This window comes from Heterodontus francisci, chromosome 6 (assembly GCF_036365525.1).
Source record: "Heterodontus francisci isolate sHetFra1 chromosome 6, sHetFra1.hap1, whole genome shotgun sequence".
Classification (NCBI taxonomy): Eukaryota; Metazoa; Chordata; class Chondrichthyes; order Heterodontiformes; family Heterodontidae; genus Heterodontus; species Heterodontus francisci.
This window is the reverse complement of record NC_090376.1, coordinates 64,537,790-64,562,766: the sequence shown is the minus strand read 5'-3', so window position 1 is coordinate 64,562,766 and position 24,977 is coordinate 64,537,790. Positions and strand designations below refer to the sequence as shown.

The window sequence follows — 24,977 nt, the reverse complement described above, 5'->3', positions numbered from 1 at the left end:
CATGACAAATTTAATGTGCCTCATTCTTGGCAGGCAGGGGCCTAGCATGACAGATTTGACGCTGCTAGTGCTATAATAAAGCCTTGTTATTCCAAATTGGGATTGCAGAGCCAAATCACTGACGGGGTAACCTAGAGCTGAGAGTTTCTGACAAGGGAAGCCCACAACAGGGCCAATGTTTTTCTTACCTTTAAGTATCTTGTGATCTGTGACGTTGACTAGTGCCACCTTTCAGATATAAACAAAAAACTCATTGGTAAATAAAGTAAAAATTGTTTAATAAAATATTGCATTAAAAACAGAAAAGGCTGAAAAGATCATAATGATAAACACATCAAGATTGACAAGTCTGCTTTAAAACTGATCTTGTCATCCACCTTTTTACTTCGGGTCAATAGAAATTAGGAACCAAACCCATTTTCAACTATTGTCACAATCCCCCAAATGTAAGCCAACACAATTTCAACAAGTAAATTTCACTTATTAAAATGATCAAAAATGAAATCAGAAGAATTGTGGAGATAGTGGCCAAGACCATTTTAAATCAATTTATTCTTGGGTGTGATCTCCAGTATACCCTCCATTGGGGGTAAAAACTCCAAGAGATTTTACAATTTACTGTAAATACCAGGTCAGGAGCCCACTACAGACAAATGTAGCATTAGTAATTAGTTCCAATGATTCAGTCTGTCTCTAGTCATGCTCGAGATGGTCACCTGAATCTTCAGTATTGTCAATATATGGAACTATTATACCTGTGAAAGGATATCTGCATATACCAAATATTATTGAACTTCACTAGCAATTAATAATTTCACCCAAGGATTATACAATAAACTGAAATATCTTTCCATAGTTTGTATTTTGATGTTCCAGAACTATTTTTAAAATAAATACACTATTGCACAGTGCCTCGTCAACATCCTCTGGAGTAACAGTTCAAAACAACTCTCCCCAACCAAATCAATTCAGAGCGTCAGTTATATATTCCTGCTTAAAATAGATACGTTGGCAATACTCCAATTTTAAACTGTAAATTTAAAACTACAGAAATCTTATTCAGCAAGAGCTTTTCAATCTCAAGCAATGACAGCCAGAAACAAGAACAGCAAATAACATCCACTATCCTGTCTGATTTTCTTAGGGAGAATCCCAGTTTAATATTTATCTTGTGCTTCACCCAGCACAAGATAAGGGTGCTGGGTGAAGCTTTACAACAGCATATAATGAATAATGGTTTGTTGATTTTATTCTACCACAGGTGGTGGATTGTAATTTGCATATAAAACTGAATGAATCAGCAGTCAGTGAGACTAGTCCAAAGCTTGTGTAAACTACAACTCCATCTCTTAGTTTTAGTTACTGGATTTCATCTCCATGTACATCTTGATTCAATTATCACTCCTTCGTAGAAGACGTCTGATGTATTCATCAGAGCTATGCAGTCTTAGCAATCAGCATTTCATTTTTTCCAGTTTATCTGTAGTCACCATTTCCACTATTTCTCCAGACATGAACTGGTCCTGAAATCAACATAAATTAAGATTTCAGATAAGACATTTTAAATATGCAATATATACTACAAACATTTTGATGGTGTGTACTGGCAGAGATTTGCGAAAGTAGCAAGATCACTTATTTGCAATTTTCATGGAAAAATGCAAATTATTGAAGGCATTGTCTAAAAATCTCTTAATGCAATGAAATAAAAATGGAATTTGATTTAAAATCAGCCACTGAAAAAAAAAACAGTAGAAAGGCTACACTGCCTCCAGGGATCCATCACATGAGAATTTCAGAAGCTAACAAATAATGATGACAGCTTAGAGATTTATATCCCAGAAGCTATCTCCTCCTTTCCCCGTTGCAGCGCCAACGGAGAGCTGACTCAAAATTTATTATAGACATTAAGTGCAAGTGGTGACAAAAAACTTCAGGTAAGGTCTCTCTCCAAGGACATATTGAGTACACGCTGAGTCACAGAATCCTCCTGACATTACCATAAGGTCAAGGTGTCGGATGTGCTCCAATTTAATCCAAATGGTCTTGGGACTGAATACTTCCACTTTTTTTTTAAAAAACTATCTGTCTGACTTTGTCTTTACCATTTTGCATACAATTCTGAGTTACTGAACTTGTTAAGTTGATTTGAGATGAGAAAGAGGCACATGTTTGAGCTGGGGTAGGGAGTAAAAAAAAAAGGGGAAGTCAGTCCTGAGTAAAGGGTTGACCCCCTTTGCACTTAAAGCTGTCAAAGTGAGATGGTACATAGAAGATGTGCACAGGGTCTCAGCATTAAATAAGTTCAGAAAGATTAAGCAATCTCTATTTTGGATCGTCCGATCATTTCATGTATAATAAATGTTCAGAGAGTATTTGTATAAAACTGTCAGACCTTAAATCGTTTTGGAACAATCCGTAGCATATACAATTTTGTTTTGTTCAAGAGGGGGTGGGAAGGCTAGAGGAAGAAGCTAGGAAAGGCCCGGGTGTATGCCAACCTCCCTAGAGTTAAGAAGGGCTTATGGCTGGGCAGGTTATCGGCATCAATGAATAGAAGACAGCTGATGGAGGCCTGGACAATGAACAAATTGCACAGTTGGATGCTTTGTCAGGAATACAGTTGCAGTGGCATTCTGGAAGAATTAAATGGGCCAAAGGACTATCTTCATCAGAACTTATTTTGTATCAACCACCTTACTTCATTATCTGAGCTAAAACTGCTGAGCCCATAATTTGCTGCAGGAGTGAATCTAACAGCATTTAACCGCAGACTGGCCCTTGCAGGTTGTCACATGGCAAATTGTTAAAAGTGCAAACTGCTAATGTGCAAATGAGCATTGCTGGGCATCTGAGACTTGAATGAAAGCGTGAGCAACTGTGTATCCATAAGATTGAAGAATTCTGAAATTAGCAATGCAAGAACTAAAAAAGGAAGTATAAATCAAAGTGAATTCAATATCAAATCAGGTGCTGAAAGAGAAAGGGAAAGAGGGAAAAAAAGACAAAGGAAGAATTTTTTTTAATTTCACATTTTTGGCATAAGTTTTAGCTCACTGATTACTTCACAGCATCAACTTCATTGCAAGTTCGAATCTGTCGCATGACAGATGCTGTCTGATTTTTTTCGGCATGGATTCGATGGGCTGAATGGTCCCCTTCTGTGCCATAATGACTAATATCACCAGTTAAAACGTGAAGGAATGAGATTCCATTTATATTACAGATAATTTTCAGTGTCAGAGGGGTTGGTTGGCTATAATCAACAAAAGGGTCCTTAGACTTGAAGTGATGTGACAAGTACAGGAACTTCACACCATTCAATGCATTTCAATGGTGGGTCATTCGCCTCAACATTATTTTGCCAATTATGGGCCAATAATGAACATTCATATTGGTCATTAGTAATGCCTGATAGTTAATGTTTTTTTAACTAGCACATGATCAGGTAACTGTTTTCACATATAACTTTTATTATTTTCAAAATATACCTGTGTGCAAACAAAGCTGTGTAAAACGCTAGTTAGGCCACAGCTGGAGTACTGTGTACAGTTCTGGGCAGGAAGGATGTGATTGCACTGAAGAGGGTGCAGAGGAGATTCACCAGGATGTTCCCTGGGCTGGAGCATTTCAGATATGAAGAGAGACTGAAAAGAGTAGGGTTGTTTACCTTAGAACAGAGAAGGATGAGGGGGGGACATGATTGAGGTATACAAAATTATGAGGGGCATTGATAGGTTAGATAGGAAGAGACTTTTTCCCTTAGTGGAGGGGTCAATAACCAGAGATTTAAGGTAAGGGGCAGAACGTTTAGAGGGGATTTGAGGAAAATTTTGTTCACCCAGAGGGTGGTTGGAATCTGGAATTGGAATCATGGCCGGCACAGACATGATGGACTGAAGGGCCTGTTTCTGTGCTGTATAACTGACTCTATAGTATTAATTGATAGACGGTGGGCAAGAGCTACAGACTACAGTAATAAAATCTTCCACTGATGAGTATATGTGGATTCTATTCTTACTTGAAGCTTTCACATATCGCGCATATACAGACATCTCAAGACTGCAGAATCTTCACGACAAGAAGTTCTTGTGGAAGTTCTATTGTTTCCAATATGTCTATACTTATGGATTAGACTTTATTTAATGGGCTAGCAGGTTCATAATTTCAAGCTGCAATTGGGTCAGAATTGTTCCTGAATAGTTTATATATTGCATCCGTCAGAGAGAAGCACCACAGCAGGAGCCCCAAGGATTGAAACTGAAGCATGACAGAGTAGCAGCAGAGAGGCAGGAGCTCCATAGGAGCAGTCACAAGGATTAAAACTGAAGCACGGCAGAATAGCAGCAGAGTGTCAGGAGAGCGAAGAGCACCATGGGAGCGGTCCCAAGGATTTAAACAAAAGCACGGCAGAGCAGCAGCAGCAGAGCGAGGTGAACGACACAAAAAAACAATCACAAAGTGACATCACAACACAAGGAGCAGTGGTGAGGAATCGGGGAGCCCAGAGGTAGGTGATTGATGAGTAGCTGGTCAGTGTTTTTATGTTCAGATCAGGAAGAAGTCTTAAGTTTATATCTGGTGAGTTTAGATAGTAGTCCAATAAATAGAGGCATAGCAGGGCACCTCAGTCCCACTGAATGCCCATCCTGTGCCACGTGGGGATTCCAGAATGCTTCGTGTGTCTTGGACAACCACATGTGCAGGAAGTGTCATCAGCCGCAGCAGCTTGAGCAACAGCTGGCATCACGGCAGTGCATCCGTGAGGCTGAGAATTTCGTGGATAGCACATTCCAGGAAGTGGTCACCCTGCAGATTAAGATGTGTGGGCAGAGAGGGAATGGCTGATTGCTAGATGGACAAGCACAACCAGGCAGGTAGTGCACAAGTCCCCATAGCAACATTTCCTCTAATCTGTGTAGATGCGCTGTTGTGCGGCGATCTGGAAGTTACTGTGCAGGGATCATACCGGCCACACACCAGCAGCAATCCCTGTAAGATGTGTGCATATGCGGGTGCCGCCAATCTTAAACAGGCTGCACAGTGCAAGAAAATGCCTGTGCACAACAAAAGGAAATTAGAGGGATCATTGCCCCTAAGTGCATCTTGCTCACGACTGGAGAGGGTGATGGTTCCTCCAGGGAGTGCAGCCAGAGCCAGGTCCGCATGACCATGAGGTGGCTCAGCTACACAGCGAGGGTGAAGGGAGGTCAGAAAAGAAATAGTGATTAGCATTCAATAGTTAGGGGAACAAACAAGCAATTCTGTGACCGTAAGTGTAATTTCAGGATGGTATGCTGCCTCCCTGGTGCCAATGACCAGCACGTCATTGAGCAACTGCAGAGAAGTCTGAAGGGGAAGAATGAACAGCCAGAAGTCATGGCCCATTTCGGTACCAATGACATTGGTAGAAAGAGGGATGAGGCCCTGCAGGCAAATTTTAGGGAAGAAATTAGTAAGCAGGACCCCAAAAGGTAGTAATCTCTGATTACTACCAGTGCCACATGCTAGTGAGTACAGAAATAAGAGAATAAAGCCGATGAATGCATGGCTGGAGAGATGGTGCAGAAAGGAGGGCTTTAGATTCCCGGGACATTGGGACCAGTTCTAGAAGAGGTGGGATCTGCACAAGTCAGACAGGTCGTACGTCAACAGGGCAGCAACCAATATTGTTGCAGGAAAGTTTGCTAGTGCTGATGGGGGGTGCGGTTTAAACTAGCTTGACAGGAGAGATGTGAAACCAATTCAGAAGGGAGAGAAACAAAGCTGGAAATGGAAGGCAGAGAATTAGAAGCAACTGTAAAAGGCAGAGAAAACAAAGGAGTTTGGCAGTGCTTAATAGTATACACTTCAATGCAAGGAGTCTTGTGAATAAGAGATTAGCTGAGGGCCCAGAAATATACATGGAAATATGGTATAACTATTACTGAGACATGGCTTAAAGAACAGCAGGATTGGCCGCTCCACATTCCTGTTACAGGTGAGATAGAAAGACAAAAAAAGGAGGGTGGGCTCACAATATTGGTTAAACAAACAACTACAGATGTGAGGAGGGATTATATGCTAGAAGGATCAAGTAAGGTCATATGGGTTGAACTGAAGAATAAAAAAGGAGCAAAAACACTGCTGGGAGTGTACCCAGTCAGAGGGAGATAGAAGAGCAATAATGTAGGCAAATTGCTGCAAAATGCAAGAATAATAAGGCAGTAATAGTAGGGGATTTCAACTGCTCTAATATTAACTAGGATAGAATGTGTAAAAGGTATAAAGGTCACAGAATTCTTAAAATGCATTCAGGAGAACCTTTTTTTTTAAGCCAGTATGTTGCAAGCCCAGTTCTGGACATGGTTTTGGGGAATGAAGGGCTATCATTGGGACAGCATTTTGGTGAAAGTGATCATAATTCAGTTAGAATTAGCATTGGTATAGAAATGGACAGTGATGGACCAGGATTAAAAGTTCTTAATTGGGGAAAGGCCAACATACGAACATATGAATTAGGAGCAGGAGTAGCCCACTCGACCTCTTGAGCCTGCTCCGCCATTCGATAAGATCATGGCTGATCTGATTGTAACCTCAGCTCCACATCCCCACCTACCCAATAATCTTTCAACTCTTGCTTATCAAGAATCTATCTACCTCTGCCTTAAAAATATTCAAAGACTCTGCTTCCATCACCATTTGAGGAACAGAGTTCCAAAGACGCATGACCCTTTGAGAGAAAACATTTCTCCTCATCTCTGTCTTAAATGGGTGACACCTTATTTTTAAACAGTGACCCCTAGTTCTAGATTCTCCCACAAGAGAAAATATCCTTTCCACATCCACCCTCTCAAGACCCCTAAAAATCCTATTTTACCAAGCTGAAATGTGATTTAACAACAACTTTAAGGTAAAGCAGTGGGAGGCATTCGAGGAGGAGATGGTGTGGGTTCTGAACAAATATGTTCCCACAAATAAACAGGGTGGGGCTCCCAAATCTAGACCCCCTGCCCCACCTCCCAAGGTGTCAGAGCATGCAGGGTAGGATAAAGCAAAAAAGGTCATCTTATGTCAGATACCGGGAGCTCAATACTACAGCAAGTCTAGAGGAGTATAGTCAATGTAGGGGTGAAGTTAAAAAGGAAATTAGGAAAGCAAAAGAAAGCATGAAAAAATATTGGCATGTAAAATCAAGGAAAACCCAAAGATGTTTTATAAATACATAAAGAGCAAGAGGATAACTAAGGAAAGAGTAAGGCCTATTAGAGACCAAAAAGGCAATGTGTGAATGGAGGCAGAAGATATGGGCATGCTTCTTAATAAATACTTTGCATCTGTCATCATAAAAGAGGGTGATGATGCAGACATTGTAGTTAAGCAGGAGAGAAATACTGGATGGGATAAACAGTGACAGGAAATATTAAGGGGGTTGCGCAGCTTTGAAAATAGATAAATTTCCAGGCCCAGATGAAATGTATCTCAGGCTTTTCAGAGCGATTAAGAAGAAATCAGAGGCTCTGACCATCATTTTCCAATCCTCTCTGTCTACAAGTGTGGTGTACTGCTACTACTGTACTGTTGTTCAAAAAGAATGGGATAGAGTGAGTAATTACAGGCTAATCAGCTGAACCTCAGTGGTGAGCAAATTATTAGAAAATTTATACTGTCCCTCAGAAGTTACCATTTAGAAAGCCATGGATTAACTAAGGGCCGTCAGCATTGATTTGTTAAGGGAAGGTCATGTCTGACTAACTTGATTGAAGTTTTGAGGAGATAACAAGGAGGATTGATGAAGGTTGCATGTTTGATGTAGCCTACATGGATTAGTAAGGTTTTTACAAGGTCCCATATGGCAGTGGCAAGTAGGATCCAAAATTGGCTCAGTGGCAGGAAGTAAATGATAATGGTTGACCGGTGTTTGTGTAACTGGAAGGTTGTTTCCAAATGGAGTTCCACATATATATATCAACGATTTAGACTTACATATAGGTGGACATGATTAAGTAGTTTGCAGACAATATAAAAATTGACTGTGTGGTTGATAGTGATGCAGAAAGCTGTAGACTGCAGGAATATATTAATGGACTGGTCAGGTGGTCAGAAAAATGGCAAATGTTATTCAATTTGGAGAAATGTGGAATAATGCATTTGGAGAGAGCAATCAAGGCAAGGGAATGCATAATAAATGGTAGGATAGTGAGAAGTGTAGATGAACAGAAGGATCTTGGAATGCCTGTCCACAGATCCCTGAAGGTAGGACAGGTAGATAAGGTGGTCAAGAAGGCATAGGCATACCTTTCTTTATTAGCCAAGACATAGAATACAACAGCAGGGAGGTTATATTAGAACTGTACAAAACACTAGTTGGGGCACAGCTAGCTTACTGTGTACATTTCTGGTCACTGCATTACAGGAAGGATGTGATCGCATTAGAGAGGGTACAGAGGTTTACGAGTATGTTGCCAGGACTGGCGTATGTTATGAGGAAATATTGGATAGGCTGTTATTTTCTTTGAAACAGAGGAGGCTGAGGGGAGAATTAACTGAGATGTATAAAATTATCGTGGGCCTAGATAGAGTGGATAGGAAGGACCTATTTCCCTTAACATAGAGGTCACTAACCGGGTGCATAGATTTAAAGTAAATGGTAGAAGGATTAGAGGGGGGTTGAGGAGGATTTATTTTCACCCAGGGTGTGGTGGGAGTCTGGAACTCTCTGCCTGAAAGGGTGGTAGAGGCAGAAACCCTCATCACATTTAAAAAATGCTTGGCTATGCACTTGAAGTGCCAAAAACCTACGGACCAAGAGCTTGAAAGTGGGGTTAGGCTGGATAGCTTTTTCCCAGTCAGCACAAACGTGATGGCCAAATAAGTGGCTTCTTCTGCATAGTAGGCTTCTAGGATTCTAGAAGACTCCCACTGCAATGTTTTATATGGCATATGAAAAAAAGCTATGATGAGGTTATATCTGAGATCAATAGCACAAATAGTGCGGGTCGACTGAATCACTAATTCTCCAATTGGAGAAATGGTCAAGTACTAAATATCAAATTAAAAGGCAACTAAATGTCAACTTACTTTATCATAAATGACTTTGATTATTAAAGAACAACTTGGACATGTTGCAACTTCTTCCCCATTTTCCAGATCTTCCTGTAAGATATCAAAGTTAAATTTTATTTTCCTTGCAATTTTCCTCCACCACTCAAATGCACGGATTCAGCTGGGGTAATGGCTTCAGGGCTGATAATCTACAGATCCTTCCTTAGTGATCATTCTTCCAAGATTATGAACTTGGGAGGGGAGAGGAAAGTGCTGCAGACAAGTTTGATCTTGTCCTTGTCCACATGTGCTTACATTTAAAATAAAGTGATTGAGACTGGGATTCCCAAATCATTTTTCTCCTTTCCTTGCCCACAATAATCTTACCTGTTTATATTTTGCACCAATGTCCCAAACCAGTTCCACAGCAATATGGCCCTTATCACAAAGTCACATGTCAGTTTATCATCCATTCCTCTAGCATCGTATCCCATTTCACTCTTCCTTTAAAATCCTTGCTGTGTACCATCTCACCTCCCCCCTCAAATTCACTATCGCCCATAGCTGCCTGCTGTGATTTTGATGATTGACAAGAAAATCCCCAACCACTTCCTTGTATTTGTTAACCGCTTCCTTGGTGACCACCCTGGGAAAAACATTCTCCCAAGTCACTTAACCTACAATTACATTTTGAAACTGCTAGCTGCTCAGCCTTTGACTCTCCAATCATCACCACTTCTGCAAAGTTCAACCCCATCGCCAATTTCCTTTACCTTTAAAAAGCTATTCAAAATGCTAGTGCCAAACAGATCTAATGGGCTGAATTTTATAATGCAGACGCCAGTCCTGGAAGCAGATGCAAGGCAAAGCATGCTTGGGATTAGGATCGGAGGCATGGAATACGCCATCAGATGCCACCTCAGCAGGTCCTGGCGCCATGTTTAAAGGGCTGCCAGCCCTACATTGAACTCTGCATGCTCAAGGCCTGAGAGGAGGAGTTTCTTGCATAAAGTGAGATGACTGAGAAGAGACCCCTATTGGCCCCACACTTCTCTGATGCCTCCCTCCAGGTGCTTTTGGAGGCTGTAAGGGAGGAGGACAATATTGTTTTCAAGGGACGGGAGGTGACCTTGGAGTCAAACCAAGCAGGCCTGGCTGCAGATCGTGGAGGTTAGCAGCTGTGGGGTCACTGTGAACATGGATACCGTGCCGCAAACGGCTCAACAGCCTCATCCGGGCTGCGAAAATGAGTACCTTTTATTGCCTTCATCCTCTTGGGCCTTGAATCTAGCAAAGCAGGACATTGCGCTGGAAGGAGAGGGATAAAACCACCCCTCCCCCCATCCCCCGAAGTGGGAAAAGGGTCTGGGGCTGCAAGATGATGGACAGTGGCATGGAAAGGTGGCCATGAAAGGAGGCCCCCTCTCATTGATCAATCTTGCAAGGTCTCTGGAAAGGGATTACATACTTCTGTGGGCCTGTCAGTGGCAACTGGACTGCTGGCAGTCTAGGCCTTGGGAGTGATCTTGTTTGGGGACTAACATCTGCCTCCCTCCATCTGCAGGAGAAGATAGCACATAAACATAGCAAGTGAGCCAAGACTGACATCGGGCTGCCACTTCTACATGTTAATACCAATAAAGGAGGAGGCCAGGGAGCTGGACACAGGAGCCCGGCAGAAAGACTGGCAGGGGCAGCTTCACAAGACAGTCAGTGAGTAAGGATGCCATGGAACACAAGGCTGCAGCGATAGAGCCTTGCTGTTCATCAGGCATCCAGCACAGACCAGGGCTCTGCATCTTTGAGGTGTGTGCTACGCCGGGAGGGGAGGCCCTTGACCCTGACATCTCTCACCTCATGCAAGTCAAGCAGTGCCACACCAGGGTGCCTGCCACCTCTAAAGGGGAGGAAGGAGCCTAGAGGGTCTATCGGCACCCTAAACTCCTGCACCCTCCACCAGCAAAGATACTTGCACTTCGGTGGGTTTGCCCTCTAGTCCAGATCAGGCCACACAAGCTAGTGAGCACAGCATGCATGTCCCTGAGCAGCTGATGGAGGCTGCGACAACCCAGGTCTCCAACAGTCGGAGGGCTGTGGGAGGCCAGGCTCATGACATGCCTCTGGTGTCAGCAGTATCATGGGAAATGCTGCAGTTGCAGCAAGAGGTTCGGCAACATCTGGAAGAGATGCCAGAGGCAATGTGGGCCCAAGCACAGACAATGGAGGAGTCCATCCAGGTCTTGAGCTCAATATTGTTTCTGACTGGTGTACGAGCAGTGTCCTCCATTGAGATTGGCAGCTCTCCTAGACAGCCACATCCAGCAGAGCACACAGTGGACAGAATTTTATAGTCCCGCCGAAAACAACGGCAGCCCACCTGTGCGGAGTATACATTGCAGAGCCGCCGTGATCCTAAGCGCGGCGACTCCTTTAAATAGCCAAGGCGGGCCGTTCCCCCCGCCCCGCCCCCAATCTTGATGTGATGCTTGGTTTGAGCTTGCGGTTTGAAAATGCTCCCCTTGTAATCCTCTGCACAACATTTTGCCCAAAAAGAACGGCAAATGAGGTTCATCCCAGCTTGCAGAATATAAATAATTCTTATACAAAACAAACAATGTTGTGGATTGTTCTCATCTTTTTATGGGGCAGTAGGATCATGTGGAGGGGGCAGGCTGTCCGTCCCCGACCATGGCGCCAGCTGTGTGCAGGTACTGATGCCATTTTTTAAGGGCTTTGAGCCTACTGTTAAATTTAAATATTTAAAGCAAAAGCGATTAAAGAAAATTAAATACATTTTGCCCCTCTCCCACCCTCAATAATAATTAAATTGATTACTTGCCCTCACCCCCACAGAACACTTAGCTTGTCCACCTAACCCTCCCCCTCCCAACGTGCATAAAACCGAACCTAAAACCCTTACAACCATCCCCGACACCAATGATGTTACTTTGACCCCTTTCCCGCACCTCCCACACTGAGAAACATATCTCCTTCCCCCTACCCACAAGTGTTCCGCCTCGTATCCCTGGACGGGGATGCGAAGGTGTGGGAGTGCCAGCCAGCGGCAGGAAGATTGCAGAGGGGCGGAAGGCGGCGGCTTATTTATTTAAATAGGTTAATTGGGGTTCCGGTGCCGAGCGGCTGGTGGCCCTCTTCCGGAGTCACTTTCTGCCGCCTTCCCCGCCATGAATCCCGACGTTAGGAGGCCTGTAAAATTCAGCCCAGTGTCTGCAGGACATTCGTGCAGACCTGCATCCCCTCGTCCTGACCATGGGTGCAAGGCAACAGTGGCAAGGAGAGGGGGAGGGGACCTCGAGTCACCACCAGGTCCTCTGCACTGATGAGGTCAGGAGGGAGGCAGAGTCTGTCTTGGGAGGAGTAGTGGTTACCTCCTGCAGCTGGGGCTCCTCTCAGGGTGCTCATGGCGTGTGCAACAGTTTCTCTTCCCCTCTGCCAGTGTCTCAAATTCATCCAACATCCCTGCTGAGAGGGCCATACTGGTTCTGTGAAGAAGGCCCTCAGCATGTCAGGGCCCTCCAGGCCCAAGGCATCCAGAGGATGACGGCCAAGGCCAATCCTAGCTGTGGGGCAGCAAGATCAGCAGTTAGCCTCTACATCAACTGCCAATGCAGGGGGAGAACTGCATAGGAGTTCACGTAAGAGAATTAAGAAGTGCAAGTAGAATCACGAGGTTTTCATGGGTGAATGTATGCTCCACATGCAATGGCAGTCTGTTTTGCGAATGTAAATAAACTGCTGTTGCCAAGCATAGACTACCTCCCTTGATCTTCCGTCAAGGACTTGGCCCTTCTCTGCATTCCAGCCTCTATGAAAAGGTGGGAGGTGATAGAAAATGCTGTGAGGGGTCAACTCCGGAGCCTCACTTAGATCTGCTCTGTTCCATAAGTCCAAGCAACCTGAAGGAAGGTGACAATATGGCTGCATCAAGGTAGGTTTTTTTTCATCTACGTACATGGGGCAGTAAAGGTCAAAGGAAATGAGAATATGTAAGGGAATTGTGAGCCTCCCTTGCACGCATCTCATGTCCAATCTCCTGTTGCCCCTGGCGTCCTTCGTCTGGCCTAGTTTGCCCATCTTCCCACTCCACTCAGCTTCCTATCCTACAGACTCTATAAACTTCAGGTCAATAAGAAAAAAAACCTGAAATACAACATAAGCTTTTGCTGCACCCGAACAACTACAATTTATAATACAGAATCACAGAATGGTTACAGCACAGGAGGCCCTTCGGCCCATCATGTCCGTGCCTGCTCTCTGCACGACAAACTTTCCTAATCTCACTCCCCCACCTAATCAGAGCAGCCCTGCAAATTTTCTCTCTTCAGATAATTATCCAATTCCTTTTTCAAAGCCATGATTGAATTTGCCGCCATCACACTCTCAGGCAGTGCATTCAAGATCCTAACAACTCACTGCATAAAAAACTTTTTCCTCCTGTGGTCATTGCTTCTTTTGCCAATCACCTTAAATCAGTGTCCTCTGGTTCTCGATCCTTCTGCCAATGGGAACATTTTCTCCATATCTACTCTGTCCAGACCCATCAGGATTTTGAGCACCTCTCTCAAATCTTCTTCAAGGAGAAGAGCCCCAGCTTCTCCAATCTATCCACGTAACTGAAGTTCCTCATTCCTGAAACCATTCTCATGAATTTTTTCCACACCCTCTCCTATGCCTTCTCATCTTTCCTAAAGCGTGGTGCCCAGAATTGGACACAATACTCCAGTTGAAGCCGAACCAGTGTTGTGTACAGGTTTATTGTAACGTCCTTGCTTTTGTACTCTATGCCCCTATCTATAAAGCCCAGGAGCCCATATGCTTTATTAACCACTTTCTCAACCTGCCTTGCCACCTTCAATGATCTGTGCACATACACCCCCAGGTTCCTCTGCTCCTGCACCCCCTTTAGAATAGTATCCTATATTTTATAAAAGCAAAATACTGCGGATGCTGGAAATCTGAAATAAAAACAAGAAATGCTGGAATCACTCAGCAGGTCTGGCAGCATCTGTGGAAAGAGAAGCAGAGTTAACGTTTCGGGTCAGTGACCCTTCTTCGGAACTGACAAATATTAGAAAAGTCACAGATAATAAGCAAGTGAGGTGGGGGTGGGGCAAGAGATAACAAAGGAGAAGGTGTAGATAGGACCAGGCCACATAGCTGACCAAAAGGTCACAGAGCAAAGGCAAACAATATGTTAATGGTCCTATATTTTATATTGCTTCTCCTTCATTCTTCCTACCAAAATGAATCACTTCACACTTCTCTACATTAAATTTCATCTGCTACTTGTCTGCCATTCCACCAGCCTGTCTGCGTCCTGTTGAGGTTTATCATTATCTTCCTCGCAGTTCACACTACTTCCAAGTTTTGTGACATCTGTGAATTTTGAAACTGTGCCCTGTACACCAACCCCTGGAGAACCCCATTATATACCTTCCTTCAGTCCAAAAAACAACCATTCATCAGTACTCTGTTTCCTGTCACTTGGCCAATTTTGTATCCATGCTGCCACTGTCCCTTTTATTCCACGGGCTCTTAATTTTGCTGACAAGCCTGTTGTACTGTACTTGCAAATGCCTTTTGGAAGTCCATGTACACCACATCAATTGCATTACCCTCATCAAAAAAACTCAAATGAGTTAAACACGATTTGCCCTTAACAAATCCATGCTGACTTTTCTGAATTAATCCATAGTTATCCACGTGACTTAATTTTGCCCAGGTTAAACGGACTTGCCTGTAGTTGCTGGGCTTATCCTTACCCCCTTTTTTGAACAAGGGTGTAGCATTTGCAACCCTCCAGTCCTCTGACACTATTGCTCTATGTAAGGAAGTTTGGAAGATTATGGCCCAGTACCTCCATAATTTCTATCTTACTTCCCTCAGTATTCTTTGATGCATCAGATCCAACCCAGGTGACTTAGCAACTTTAATTATAGCCAGCCTACCTCTATCAATTTTTAGCCCATCCAGTGTCTCAACTATCTCCTCTTTCACTATAACTTGGGCAGAATCTTCTTCCTTGGTAAAGACAGATACAAAGTATTCATTAAGTACCTCAGCCATGCCCTCTGCCTCCATGTGTAAATCCCCATTTAATTTCCTATCAGCCCCATTTCTCCTTTCACCTTTATCTATATGCTTAGAGAAGACTTTTGGATACAACGACATCAGTCACAATGAGCCTCCTGTATAAAATATATACAGTCCAGTAAATCAGCAACATTGGTAATACAAGATACTTTACTGGGCGCTAACTATTATAATTACCCACGAACCAAAATGTCTTACTTTCATCACGTTAAGGAGGTTAGTTCACTAGCATCAATTAATTGTTAAGTGGGGGTGTTATTTAATTCACTACCAGTCAGATCGGTTAAAGCCGCGATGCCAGTTAGTGGGTGGGTTAGATTATTGTATTTATTGAAAGCAACTCGCTGTTACTGGTTTCCAGTATAACTGTTGGGCTCGCTCAGTCGCTCCCACCTTGCTGATGATGAACTTGTCCCCACATGGACACGGGTAATAATAACTCTCCGTCTCCTCGTCATATTCGAAATCCTCGATCTCCACTTCGTCATGAAACACAGACATGGCGGCTGATCATTGACGGTCCCGTCTCCCTCACCCCACTCCAACTTCCAGTGTCCAACTCTTTCCCGGTCTGATTCAGGCCCTGCGCCTCACCTTCTCGGACCTGTGGGACGAGCCTGCGCGTCGCTCCGTCCAATCACTTTCTCTGACTGTCGACCTAGCAGCGAGGACAATACCGCGCATGCGCGGACAGAAAACAGCGTTGGCCAGTATTTTCTATTTTGAATTCAGATTTCCAGCGTCTGCAGTATTTTGCTTTTATATTTGTCTGAAGCGTGATCTTGTCCCAACACCAACAACTTGCATTTATATAGCGCCTTTATCGTAGTAAAATGTTCCAAGGCGCTTCACAGGGCGGTTGTGAAACAAGCCTGTAATTGGACAATAAAAGACAGGGCATTAAAGATAATTGAGCTGCATTTTTAAACATCCACCCATGAAAGGATGTTTTATTTTTGGTGCAGTTTTGTGTATCTAAAAAGCCTCATCAATCATATTCCTTTGTGCATATTTCAACTAAGTGACAATTTCATTTCTGATTCACCCTGAAAATCTCCAGACCTTGTGGCACACTCCAGCAGGCGTCAAGTGGGAGTGTCATGAAAAGTCAGCAAATCTGGGATAAGCCAAGTACTGACTCCTGCTGTAAGTTTAAGGGGTGCCTTGTTTGCAACAGAATCTCTGTCAGCCCCAATCAGAGGAGGCATGACGGGCGGACTCGGGCCACAAGATTCCTCATCCCTTTGGGATCTGCTGAGCAGCCAGTATATTGCAGAAACAAAGTGTTACAAACAGCTGGCCAGCAAATATGACACCCATGGGGTCTAGCTTGTCCTGGGTGCCCGAAAGAGGTGCTGTACTGGTTTCTTTGTGTTGAAAAATATGGAACCTGCTCCTGGTGCATGATACGGTGGCAGGGTTTGTGGCAGAGGTTCCTGGCAGGCTGAGGTTGAGACTTTGGCTGGGATCAAAGCCCTGCAGATTTTCAAAGAATAAACAGAGATATTGAATGCAAATGCAGGGAATTTATGCTGAACCTATATAAAACTGGTTAGGGCACAGCTAGCATATTGCATCTAGTTCTGGTCACCACACTTCAGGAAGCATGTGAGTGCAGAGGATATTTACCAGAATGGTTCCAGGGATGATGGAATTTAGCTACAGGGTTAGGTTGGAGCAGCTGGTGTTGTTCTTCTTGGAGCAAAGGAGATTGAGGGGAGATTTGTTAGAGGTGTACAAGATTATTACTGGTTTAGATAACGTAGACAAAGAAAAGCTGTTCCCATTACCTGATGGTACAAGAACTAAGGGACATAAATTTAAGATTTTGGGCAAGCGATGCAGGGGGATGTGAAGAAGAACTTCTTTACGCAGCAAGCGGTAATGACCTGGAACTCGCTGCTGACGAGGGTGGTTGTCATGCAGGCCACCTGCCAAGAATGAGGCACACATTATTTCACCAAATGAACATTAAAACTTAAAATTGTTGCTGGGAAGAAAAGAGGGCCTATCACAAGGAATTGCCAGGCCCCTCGCCAGAAAGACTTTTTTTGCATACTAGCAGACAGTGTTGGGACAAAGGAACCAGTCCTTGCTTCCCCAATATACACAAGACGTGGTCAGACCAGTTTAGTCACATGTTGGAGTTTTTTGAATTTGAACTTCCCACAGAGTTTTTGAACTCAGAAAGCTGTTTGCTTTCGGGACTGAAAAGACCTCTCTCCTGTCTGCTCTCATCTTGCTCTCACCAGCTTCGGAAACCATTGAAGATATATGAACCCCAAGAGAGAAAAGTCTGTTACAGTGAACAAGATTTAAGAAGAATACTGGGCCCCAACGAAAAGCAAGATTACCTACAAAAGGACGACAGTGAGCTCGAAGCACAGTAATGACAAACTCTTCTGATATTGCCTCAACTCGCTACTTTATTTTTCTTCTGCTCTTTTCTGTCCCTAATTGCATGTGCGTATCGCGTATGCATGCTAGCGTGGGGCGCGGCATGTATCCGTAGGCGTTAACCGAATTAGAGTTTAAGTTTTAATATATTTCACTTTTCTTCTTTAAACCTAAGAAGGTGCTATATAACTCTATGATTCTAAGGCCTGTTTGTGCTCATTTCCTTGCCTTATAATTGGAAAGTGGTGAACGAGGATTCACCAAGGGGGAGCTCAAAACACAGTGTGTTTAAAATTAAACCCTGTTTCAATAAGACCAGATGAAGGCTGAGAAAGACCCCCAGACACCTTTCTCACCAGGTCATAGCAGAAATTTGTGTGCTAGCATCCGGAATTTTACCCACCCACAAATTGGAAGTGGGAAGCCAAATTGTTCCCAATCAAAAAAAAGAGCAAGATTAATACAGGATTTCTTGTGGTTGTATGTGATTGAATACTAACATGTCTGCAACTGAAGCGAGTAGCTCCCCAAGCTAGGGTGAAGTAACTTGGGATAAGTTAAAAGCACTGTCTATGGAGGAGCTGAGAAAAATGGCTGAGCAGTGTGGGATCACTGTACATGGCAAGGACGTCTGAACTCCTAAGGCGAGTGGCCAACCATTTTTCCCTTGAACCTGAAGAAGCAGAAGCAGTGTTAGAAGTAGATCCAGACAGAGTACTGCAAGCAAAGATACAATTGGAACAAAGGAAAGTTGAATTAGAAGACAAGGAAAGAGAGAGAAATAGAGAGAGACAGGAGACAGAGAAATAGAGAGCCTTCCAGAAGGAATGGGAAGAGAATGAAAGGCAGGAGAGAGACAGAGAAAGAATATTCCAGAAAGAATGTGATGAAAGGGACTTGAAGCTGCTTGAGTTAACTAGGGGGTGACAGAGTAACCCCAGTGCAAGCATAGCCAATATGGAAGAGCAGAATTCGGGGCTCGCTACAAAATTGCTAAAACTCACTCAATTAATTCTAAACTTCAATGAGGAAGATGTGGAAGAGTTTTTTGTGTCTTTTGAGAAACTGGCAAAGCTGTTAAAATGGCCAGCTGAGACCTGGTCTCTCTTATTGCAAAGCAAACTAACCAGAAAAGCCCATGAGGTTTATTCCTTGTTGCCAGATGAGAGTTCATCAAATTATGAACTGACCAAAAATGCTATCCTCAGAGCATATGAATTAGTACCTGAAGCCTATCGCCAAAGGTTTAGAACCCTCAAAAAGCAAGCTAATCAAACTTATCTGGAGTTTGAAAGAAGTAAGCAGCTGGCTTTTGGCCAGTGGCTGAGGGCTGTTAAAATTCAGCTGAGCTATGAGACTCTCAGAGAAGTAATTCTGTTAGAGGAATTTAAAAACTCTCTCCCATTCTCAATAAAGACCCATGTAGAGGAGCAGCAGGTTCAGGGAGCCCGACAAGCAGCCGTTCTGGACGATGAATTTGCTTTAATTTACAAGTCAGTTTCCCAGGGGAGAATCTTTCCTAATCACTCTCACAAATCTGAAAAGGACAAAGGGTGGAAAGATGATATCCACCCAGGCAGTCCTGGAAGAGAAAGGAAAGCAAGAGACACAGGGGGGCCTCCTCCAGCCAAAAGGAAGGTGCTGTGAGCAAGAGTGAGACCCGGAGACCTCTGTGCTTCCATTGTAATAAAGCAGGGCATTTGAAAGCTGACTGCTGGAATCTAAAGGGGAAACCGGTAGGGTTAATCGGGGTACACCCGCTCAGTGAAGACAGGGACCTGATGCAAAGCACAGCAGAACAAGCTGTGGCTTTAACTGCATTAAGAGTGCAACCCAGGAAGCTTACTATGGCCAGTGCAGGAAAAGTTGATAGGATTCCTGAAAGTTATCAGGGTTTTGTATCTGAAGGGAAAGTAACCCCTTACCCCTCGAATGGGGCAAGCAAGCCCACAGTGATTCTCAGGGACGCAGGGGCTACTAGATCCCTTTTACTGTGAAAAGGCCTGACCTTTCCCCAGAGAGTGCAGTGAACACCAAAATGGTGGGGAATGGTATTGGAAGGCTGTGTTCTTTTGGGCCTCCTTATCTCGAGAGACAATGGATACGCGCCTGGAGGTGGTCAGTGGTTTGTGAAGCAGCGCCTGGAGTGGCTATAAAGGCCAATTCTGGAGTGACAGGCTCTTCCACAGGTGCTGCAGAGAAATTTGTTTGTTGGGGCTGTTGCACAGTTGGCTCTCCCCTTGCGCCTCTGTCTTTTTTCCTGCCAACTACTAAGTCTCCTCGACTCGCCACAATTTAGCCCTGTCTTTATGGCTGCCCGCCAGCTCTGGCGAATGCTGGCAACTGACTCCCACGACTTGTGATCAATGTCACACGATTTCATGTCGCGTTTGCAGACGTCTTTATAACGGAGACATGGACGGCCGGTGGGTCTGATACCAGTGGCGAGCTCGCTGTACAATGTGTCTTTGGGGATCCTGCCATCTTCCATGCGGCTCACATGGCCAAGCCATCTCAAGCGCCGCTGACTCAGTAGTGTGTATAAGCTTTTACTGTGAAAAGGCCTGACCTTTCCCCAGAGAGTGCAGTGAACACCAAAATGGTGGGGAATGGTATTGGAAGGCTGTGTATGTACCTGTATACCGGGTGCACCTGGAGTGCTACCTAGTTTCGGGACCGGTGATCGTATGGCTTGTCCCTAGTTTGCCTGTGGACGGGGTTGACTTGCTCCTAGGTAATGATCTGGCAGGGATGAAGGCCGTAGCGCCCCCCCCCCCCTCCCCCCACCCCACCCCAGTAGTGAAAGAAAGAACTCAGGAAGTCAGAGAGACAAGGCAGTGGCAGGAGACGGTTCCCTGCAGTTTCCCTGAATGTGTAGTGGATCAGGCCATGATCAAGACAGCTCCCGCAGAGGACACATTGGCACTGCATGCAGATGATCATGTGGTCCGCCTGTCCGAGACTTTCTTTGGAAAGTTAGGAGACCCTGGGAATGAGTTAAATGGATTTTCTCTAGCTGAGGCTCAGCGGGCCGACCCAGTATTGTAAGAGTTAGCACAGGCTGCCCAGTCTGAACCTGAAGCAGAGGGAGTCCCTGATTGCTACTATTGAAAGAGTGAGGTACTGATGAGGAAATGGAGTTCTCCTCACAGACCTGAGAGCAAGGAGTGGACAGTAGTTCACAAGTTAGTGGTGCCACAGAGATACCAGGGAGAAATATTAAGAAGGGCCCACGAGACTACAGTGGCTGTACGTGCTGGTATAGGAAAGACCAAAACACGCATAAGACAGTAGTTTGACTGGCCAAAACTCCATGAAGATGTGGTGGAGCACTGCAGGAGTTGCCACATGTGCCAGGTTGAGGGGAAACCCCAACCTACAGTGAACCCCTAAGTCCTGTACCGGTGTTCGGAGGACACTCCAGCCGAGAGCTGGTGAACTGTAAGGGAACCCCGCCGAGAACAAAAGGGGACAGGCAGGCACACGGCTGGCAAAAGTTTAGAAAGAGAAGGGTGAAAAGTGACGAAGAGGGCAGGTTAAAGGAAGTCCAGGAGGAATCCCGGATGAAAGCCCCTACTGTCTGGTCAGCCAACCCGGAAAAATGTGAAAAGATAGACCCCACATCCTCCAATGTAAATGCAGACGCTAGAAGCACCCCAGCAGAATCCCTAATAGCAGTTACATAAACCTGCAGAGATAAAGAGAGACCTCTAGGGGGCACAGAAACTGTGAGGGTGATGCCTCACGTAGTCGAAGTGCCACAGGAGAGTGCAGTCAAGTCTGCACAAATACCTGCAGGTAGGTGTGTCCCAGAGAACAAAGGGGAGAGTAATAAAGAGACCTCCCCCAGTCAGAGAAAAAGGCAACCACTCATCCCCTGAGGTCAAAAGTCTTTGCATAACTCAGAGTTCAGGATAGACCCACCCACTACGATCTCTCCCGGAAAAAACATTCCCTCAACATGAACAAACCCCTAGGCAGTCATGGCAATGGGCAAACGGATGAAAAGCTCCCCCTTTGGAATGCCAAAAAGGGGAAATTGAGGCAGCACTGGCACCCAGAAAAGACAATTTTAATAGGCTTTAAGACTAATGAATGAATGGAAATGAATGAGTGAAATGCGTGTTTTTTTCTTTCTGTATCTTATATTTCTCTCAAACCTTTTAAAGAAATGTGCTGTTTCTTTTCAAATCGCATTTCATTCCCCTGGGTGTGGAGGTGTCATGCAGGACCCCACCTGCCAAGAATGAGGCACACATTATTTCGCCACATGAACATTAAAACTTAAAATTGTTGCTGGGAAGAAATGAGGGCCTATCACAAGGAATTGCCAGGCCCCTCGCTGGAAAAACATTTTTTGCAAACTAGCAGACACTGTTGGAACAAAGGAACCAGTCCCTGCTTCTCCAATACACAGAGAATGTGGTCAGACCAGTTTAGTCAACTGACTAACTGGCTGTTGGAGTTTTTTGAATTTGAACTTACCACAGAGTTTTTGAACTCAGAAAGCTGTTTACTCCTGGACTGAAAAGACCTCTCTCCTGTCTGCTCTCATCTCGCTCTCACCAGCTTCGGAAACCATTGAAGACACATGAACCCCAACAGAGAAAAGTCTCTTACAGTGAACAAGATTTAAAAAGAATACTGGGCCCCAATGAAAACCTACAAAAGGACGACAGTGAGCTCGAAGCACAGTAACAACAAACTCTTCCGATATTGCCTCAAACCTCTCTACTTTATTTTTTCTTCTGCTCTTTTCTGTCTCTATTTGTATGTGCGTATAGCGTATGCATGCTAGCATGGGGCGTGGCGTGTATACATAGGCGTTAACCGAATTAGAGTTTAAATTTAAGTTTTAATATATTTCACATTTATTCTTTAAACCTAAGAAGGCCTGTTTGTGCTAATTTCCTTGCCTTATAATTGGAAAGCGGTGAACAAGGATTCACCAAAGGGGAGCTCAAAACACAGCAGGTTTAACATTAAACCCTGTTACAATAAGACCAGGTGAAGGCTGAGAAAGACCCCTAGACACCTTTCTCACCAGGTCATAACAGTGGTGGAAGTGGAGACAATGAATGATTTCAAAAGGAAATTGGATGGTTACTGGAGAGATTTAAGCTTGCAGGGCTACTGGGATGGAGCACGGGAATAGAACTGACTGGATTACTCTACAGAGAGCTGGCATGGAGTCACTAGAGTGAATGGCCTCCTTCTGTGCCATAATGATTCGATCACTCTAAGATTTGACATGGGCCCTCACAAGGAGATATTAGGACAGATGCATAAAAGTTTGGTCAAAGAGGTAAACTTTAAGGAGCGTCTTAAAGGTGGCAAGAGATGGAGAGATTTAAGAGGGAATTCTAGAGGCTAGGGCCTTGGCCACTGAAGGTACGGCCACCAATGGTGGAGCAATTAAAATTGGAGAGCATAAAGAGGCCAGAATTGGAGGAACATGGAGATCTCAGAGGGTTGTAGGACTGGAGGAGGCTAGAGATAGGGAGGGGCCAGGAGATGGAGGCATTGGAAAACAAGGATGAGAATTTTAAAATCAAGGCATTGCTGGATTGGGAGATAATGTAGGTCAGCTAGCACAGGAACGATGGGTGAATGGAATTTGGTGCATGTTAGGACAACAGCAGAGTTTAGGATGAACTCAAGTTTACAAAGGGTAGAAGATGGGAGGCCGGCCTGGAGTGCATTATAATAGTTAGGCCTAGAGTTAACAAAAGGGTTCAGCAGCAGATGAGCTGAGGTGGGGTGGGAGTGGGGTGGTGGTGGTGGGCGAGTCAGGCAATGTTATGGAGGTGGAAATAAGCAGTCTTAGTGATGGTGTGGATATGTGTTCGGAAGCTCATCTTGGGGTCAAATATGATACCAAAGTTGCAAACAATCTGGTTCAGGCTCAAGACAGTGACAGGGAGAGGGATGGAGTTGGTGCCCAGGGAACTGAGTTTGTGGCTAGGACGAAAGACAATGGTTTCGATTTTCTCAGTATTTATTTGGAGGAAATTTCTGCTCATTCAGTACTGGATGTCAGATAAGCAGTCTGGAGTGGAAAGGGAAGCCATTGCAGGTGATTTTTTGGCTATGATTAGATAGATAAGAATGGAACCAGGTGAGTACAGTCCCACCCAGCTGGACGATGGTGGAGAGGCGTTGAGGACAATGGTGCAGTCAACCTTTTCAAAGGCTGAAGACAGACCGAGAAGGACCTTTGTCACAGTCACATAGGATTTTGTGATTTTGGAGTTTATAGCAGGGACCAAAGACAATAGGTGGCATCTTAAGATAACAGACCCGAATGCAGCAGAGGGGCCAGTAGCCCATATGTAATTGAAGCGGGCTTTGCCGTAGCTGTTTAACTCAGCCGTGGCATTAACAACCAGCTTCCAGATTTCCCAACCAATCACAGAAGGTGGGTCTGATGGTGACCTGCGTCTGTCAAAGGAAGGAATTGGAATTGGCCAAGGAAGCGAGCAGCAGGAGTGTGGCCCCTCCAATCTGGATACTGTCAAAGGGTCAAGGACCTGACAAGGGCAGGAATGGTGAGTGACATAACGCCTTCAGATACCAAGCCCCACAATCTGACTTTCCCAGCATCCTTCGGCACAACCAACGTACCTTGCAGTTCCACTCATTCCTCTCAATTCAGGCACCTCACTTCCTCATCTGAACAGCCAACATTCACAGTCACTTCACCTTTGTGCCATCTCACACCCATGCCTCACAATCACCCTTCACAAATGTTGTCCTCTCCTCTCGACACAATCCATTTCTCTCAGACACAACTCTTTGATTTCTCTACTTGCAGGAGAATGTAGCGCAAGGGCAAGGCAGAGACCTGGGGTGGGTGGGGGGAGCCTCCAGTGAGAGCCACCTTGACGATCATGTGCATGCCCACCTGCTCCACTGGGAAGGAGGTCTTCTTCCAGGAGGCTGCAGATGTCAGCATTGACCTGCTGTGACAGCCTGAGCACTTGTGCTTACACATGTCGAGAGAGTTGATCCTCTGTCTGTAGATCCTGTTTTGGGTGTCTCGCTTCCTTGGAGCTTGAACTGTGTCCATTTGATGTGTGATGTGGAGGGACATATGCCTGAGGAGAAGGCTGCTGCTGTTGCTCCTTGTGCTGTTGATGTTAGTGTTTCAGTTCCTCATCAGAGGTGCAAGGTAGAGCTGCAAAAGCTGCTGCCATGCCACAGTGAAGGCTGACAATAGGGAAGTACAGATAAAAGTGAGTGAATGACTTCCGATAAGTTGGAAAACACTTCTCAAGCTGTGAAAGCCCTGTCTGAGAAAACAGCTACGAGTACCAGCCTCTCACCTAGGTGGGGCTGCAGGTATTCAGTTTCACCCTTCAATGGTTTCCGATGTTAAACTCCAGAAAGCTTGTTATGGAAGGATAATGCTGGAGCCAATCTTTACTAAGTTTCATATTTAT

The 24,977-nt window shown here is 44.7% G+C and overlaps 1 protein-coding gene across 1 annotated transcript; it reads right to left on the bottom strand.

The window, feature by feature from the left end:
* Window positions 1-261: 261 nt before the first annotated feature.
* Window positions 262-15,792, bottom strand: dph3 (diphthamide biosynthesis 3). Its single transcript, XM_068032873.1, has 3 exons — window positions 15,532-15,792; window positions 9,061-9,135; window positions 262-1,523 (listed from the first exon to the last, which is right to left on the bottom strand). The coding sequence occupies exons 1-3, from the start codon at window positions 15,637-15,639 to the stop codon at window positions 1,455-1,457; spliced, it is 252 nt and encodes an 83-aa protein (XP_067888974.1). The 5' UTR covers window positions 15,640-15,792; the 3' UTR covers window positions 262-1,454.
* Window positions 15,793-24,977: the final 9,185 nt, after the last annotated feature.

Coding starts and splice junctions, on each gene's coding strand:
- dph3 (XM_068032873.1), bottom strand. CDS start 15,639: ATGTCTGTGTTTCATGACGAAGTGGAGATCGAGGATTTCGAATATGAC. Junction 9,136..15,531: donor ACAAGTTCATCATCAGCAAG/GTGGGAGCGACT, acceptor GATATCTTACAG/GAAGATCTGGAAAATGGGGA. Junction 1,524..9,060: donor TCAAAGTCATTTATGATAAA/GTAAGTTGACAT, acceptor TGTTGATTTCAG/GACCAGTTCATGTCTGGAGA.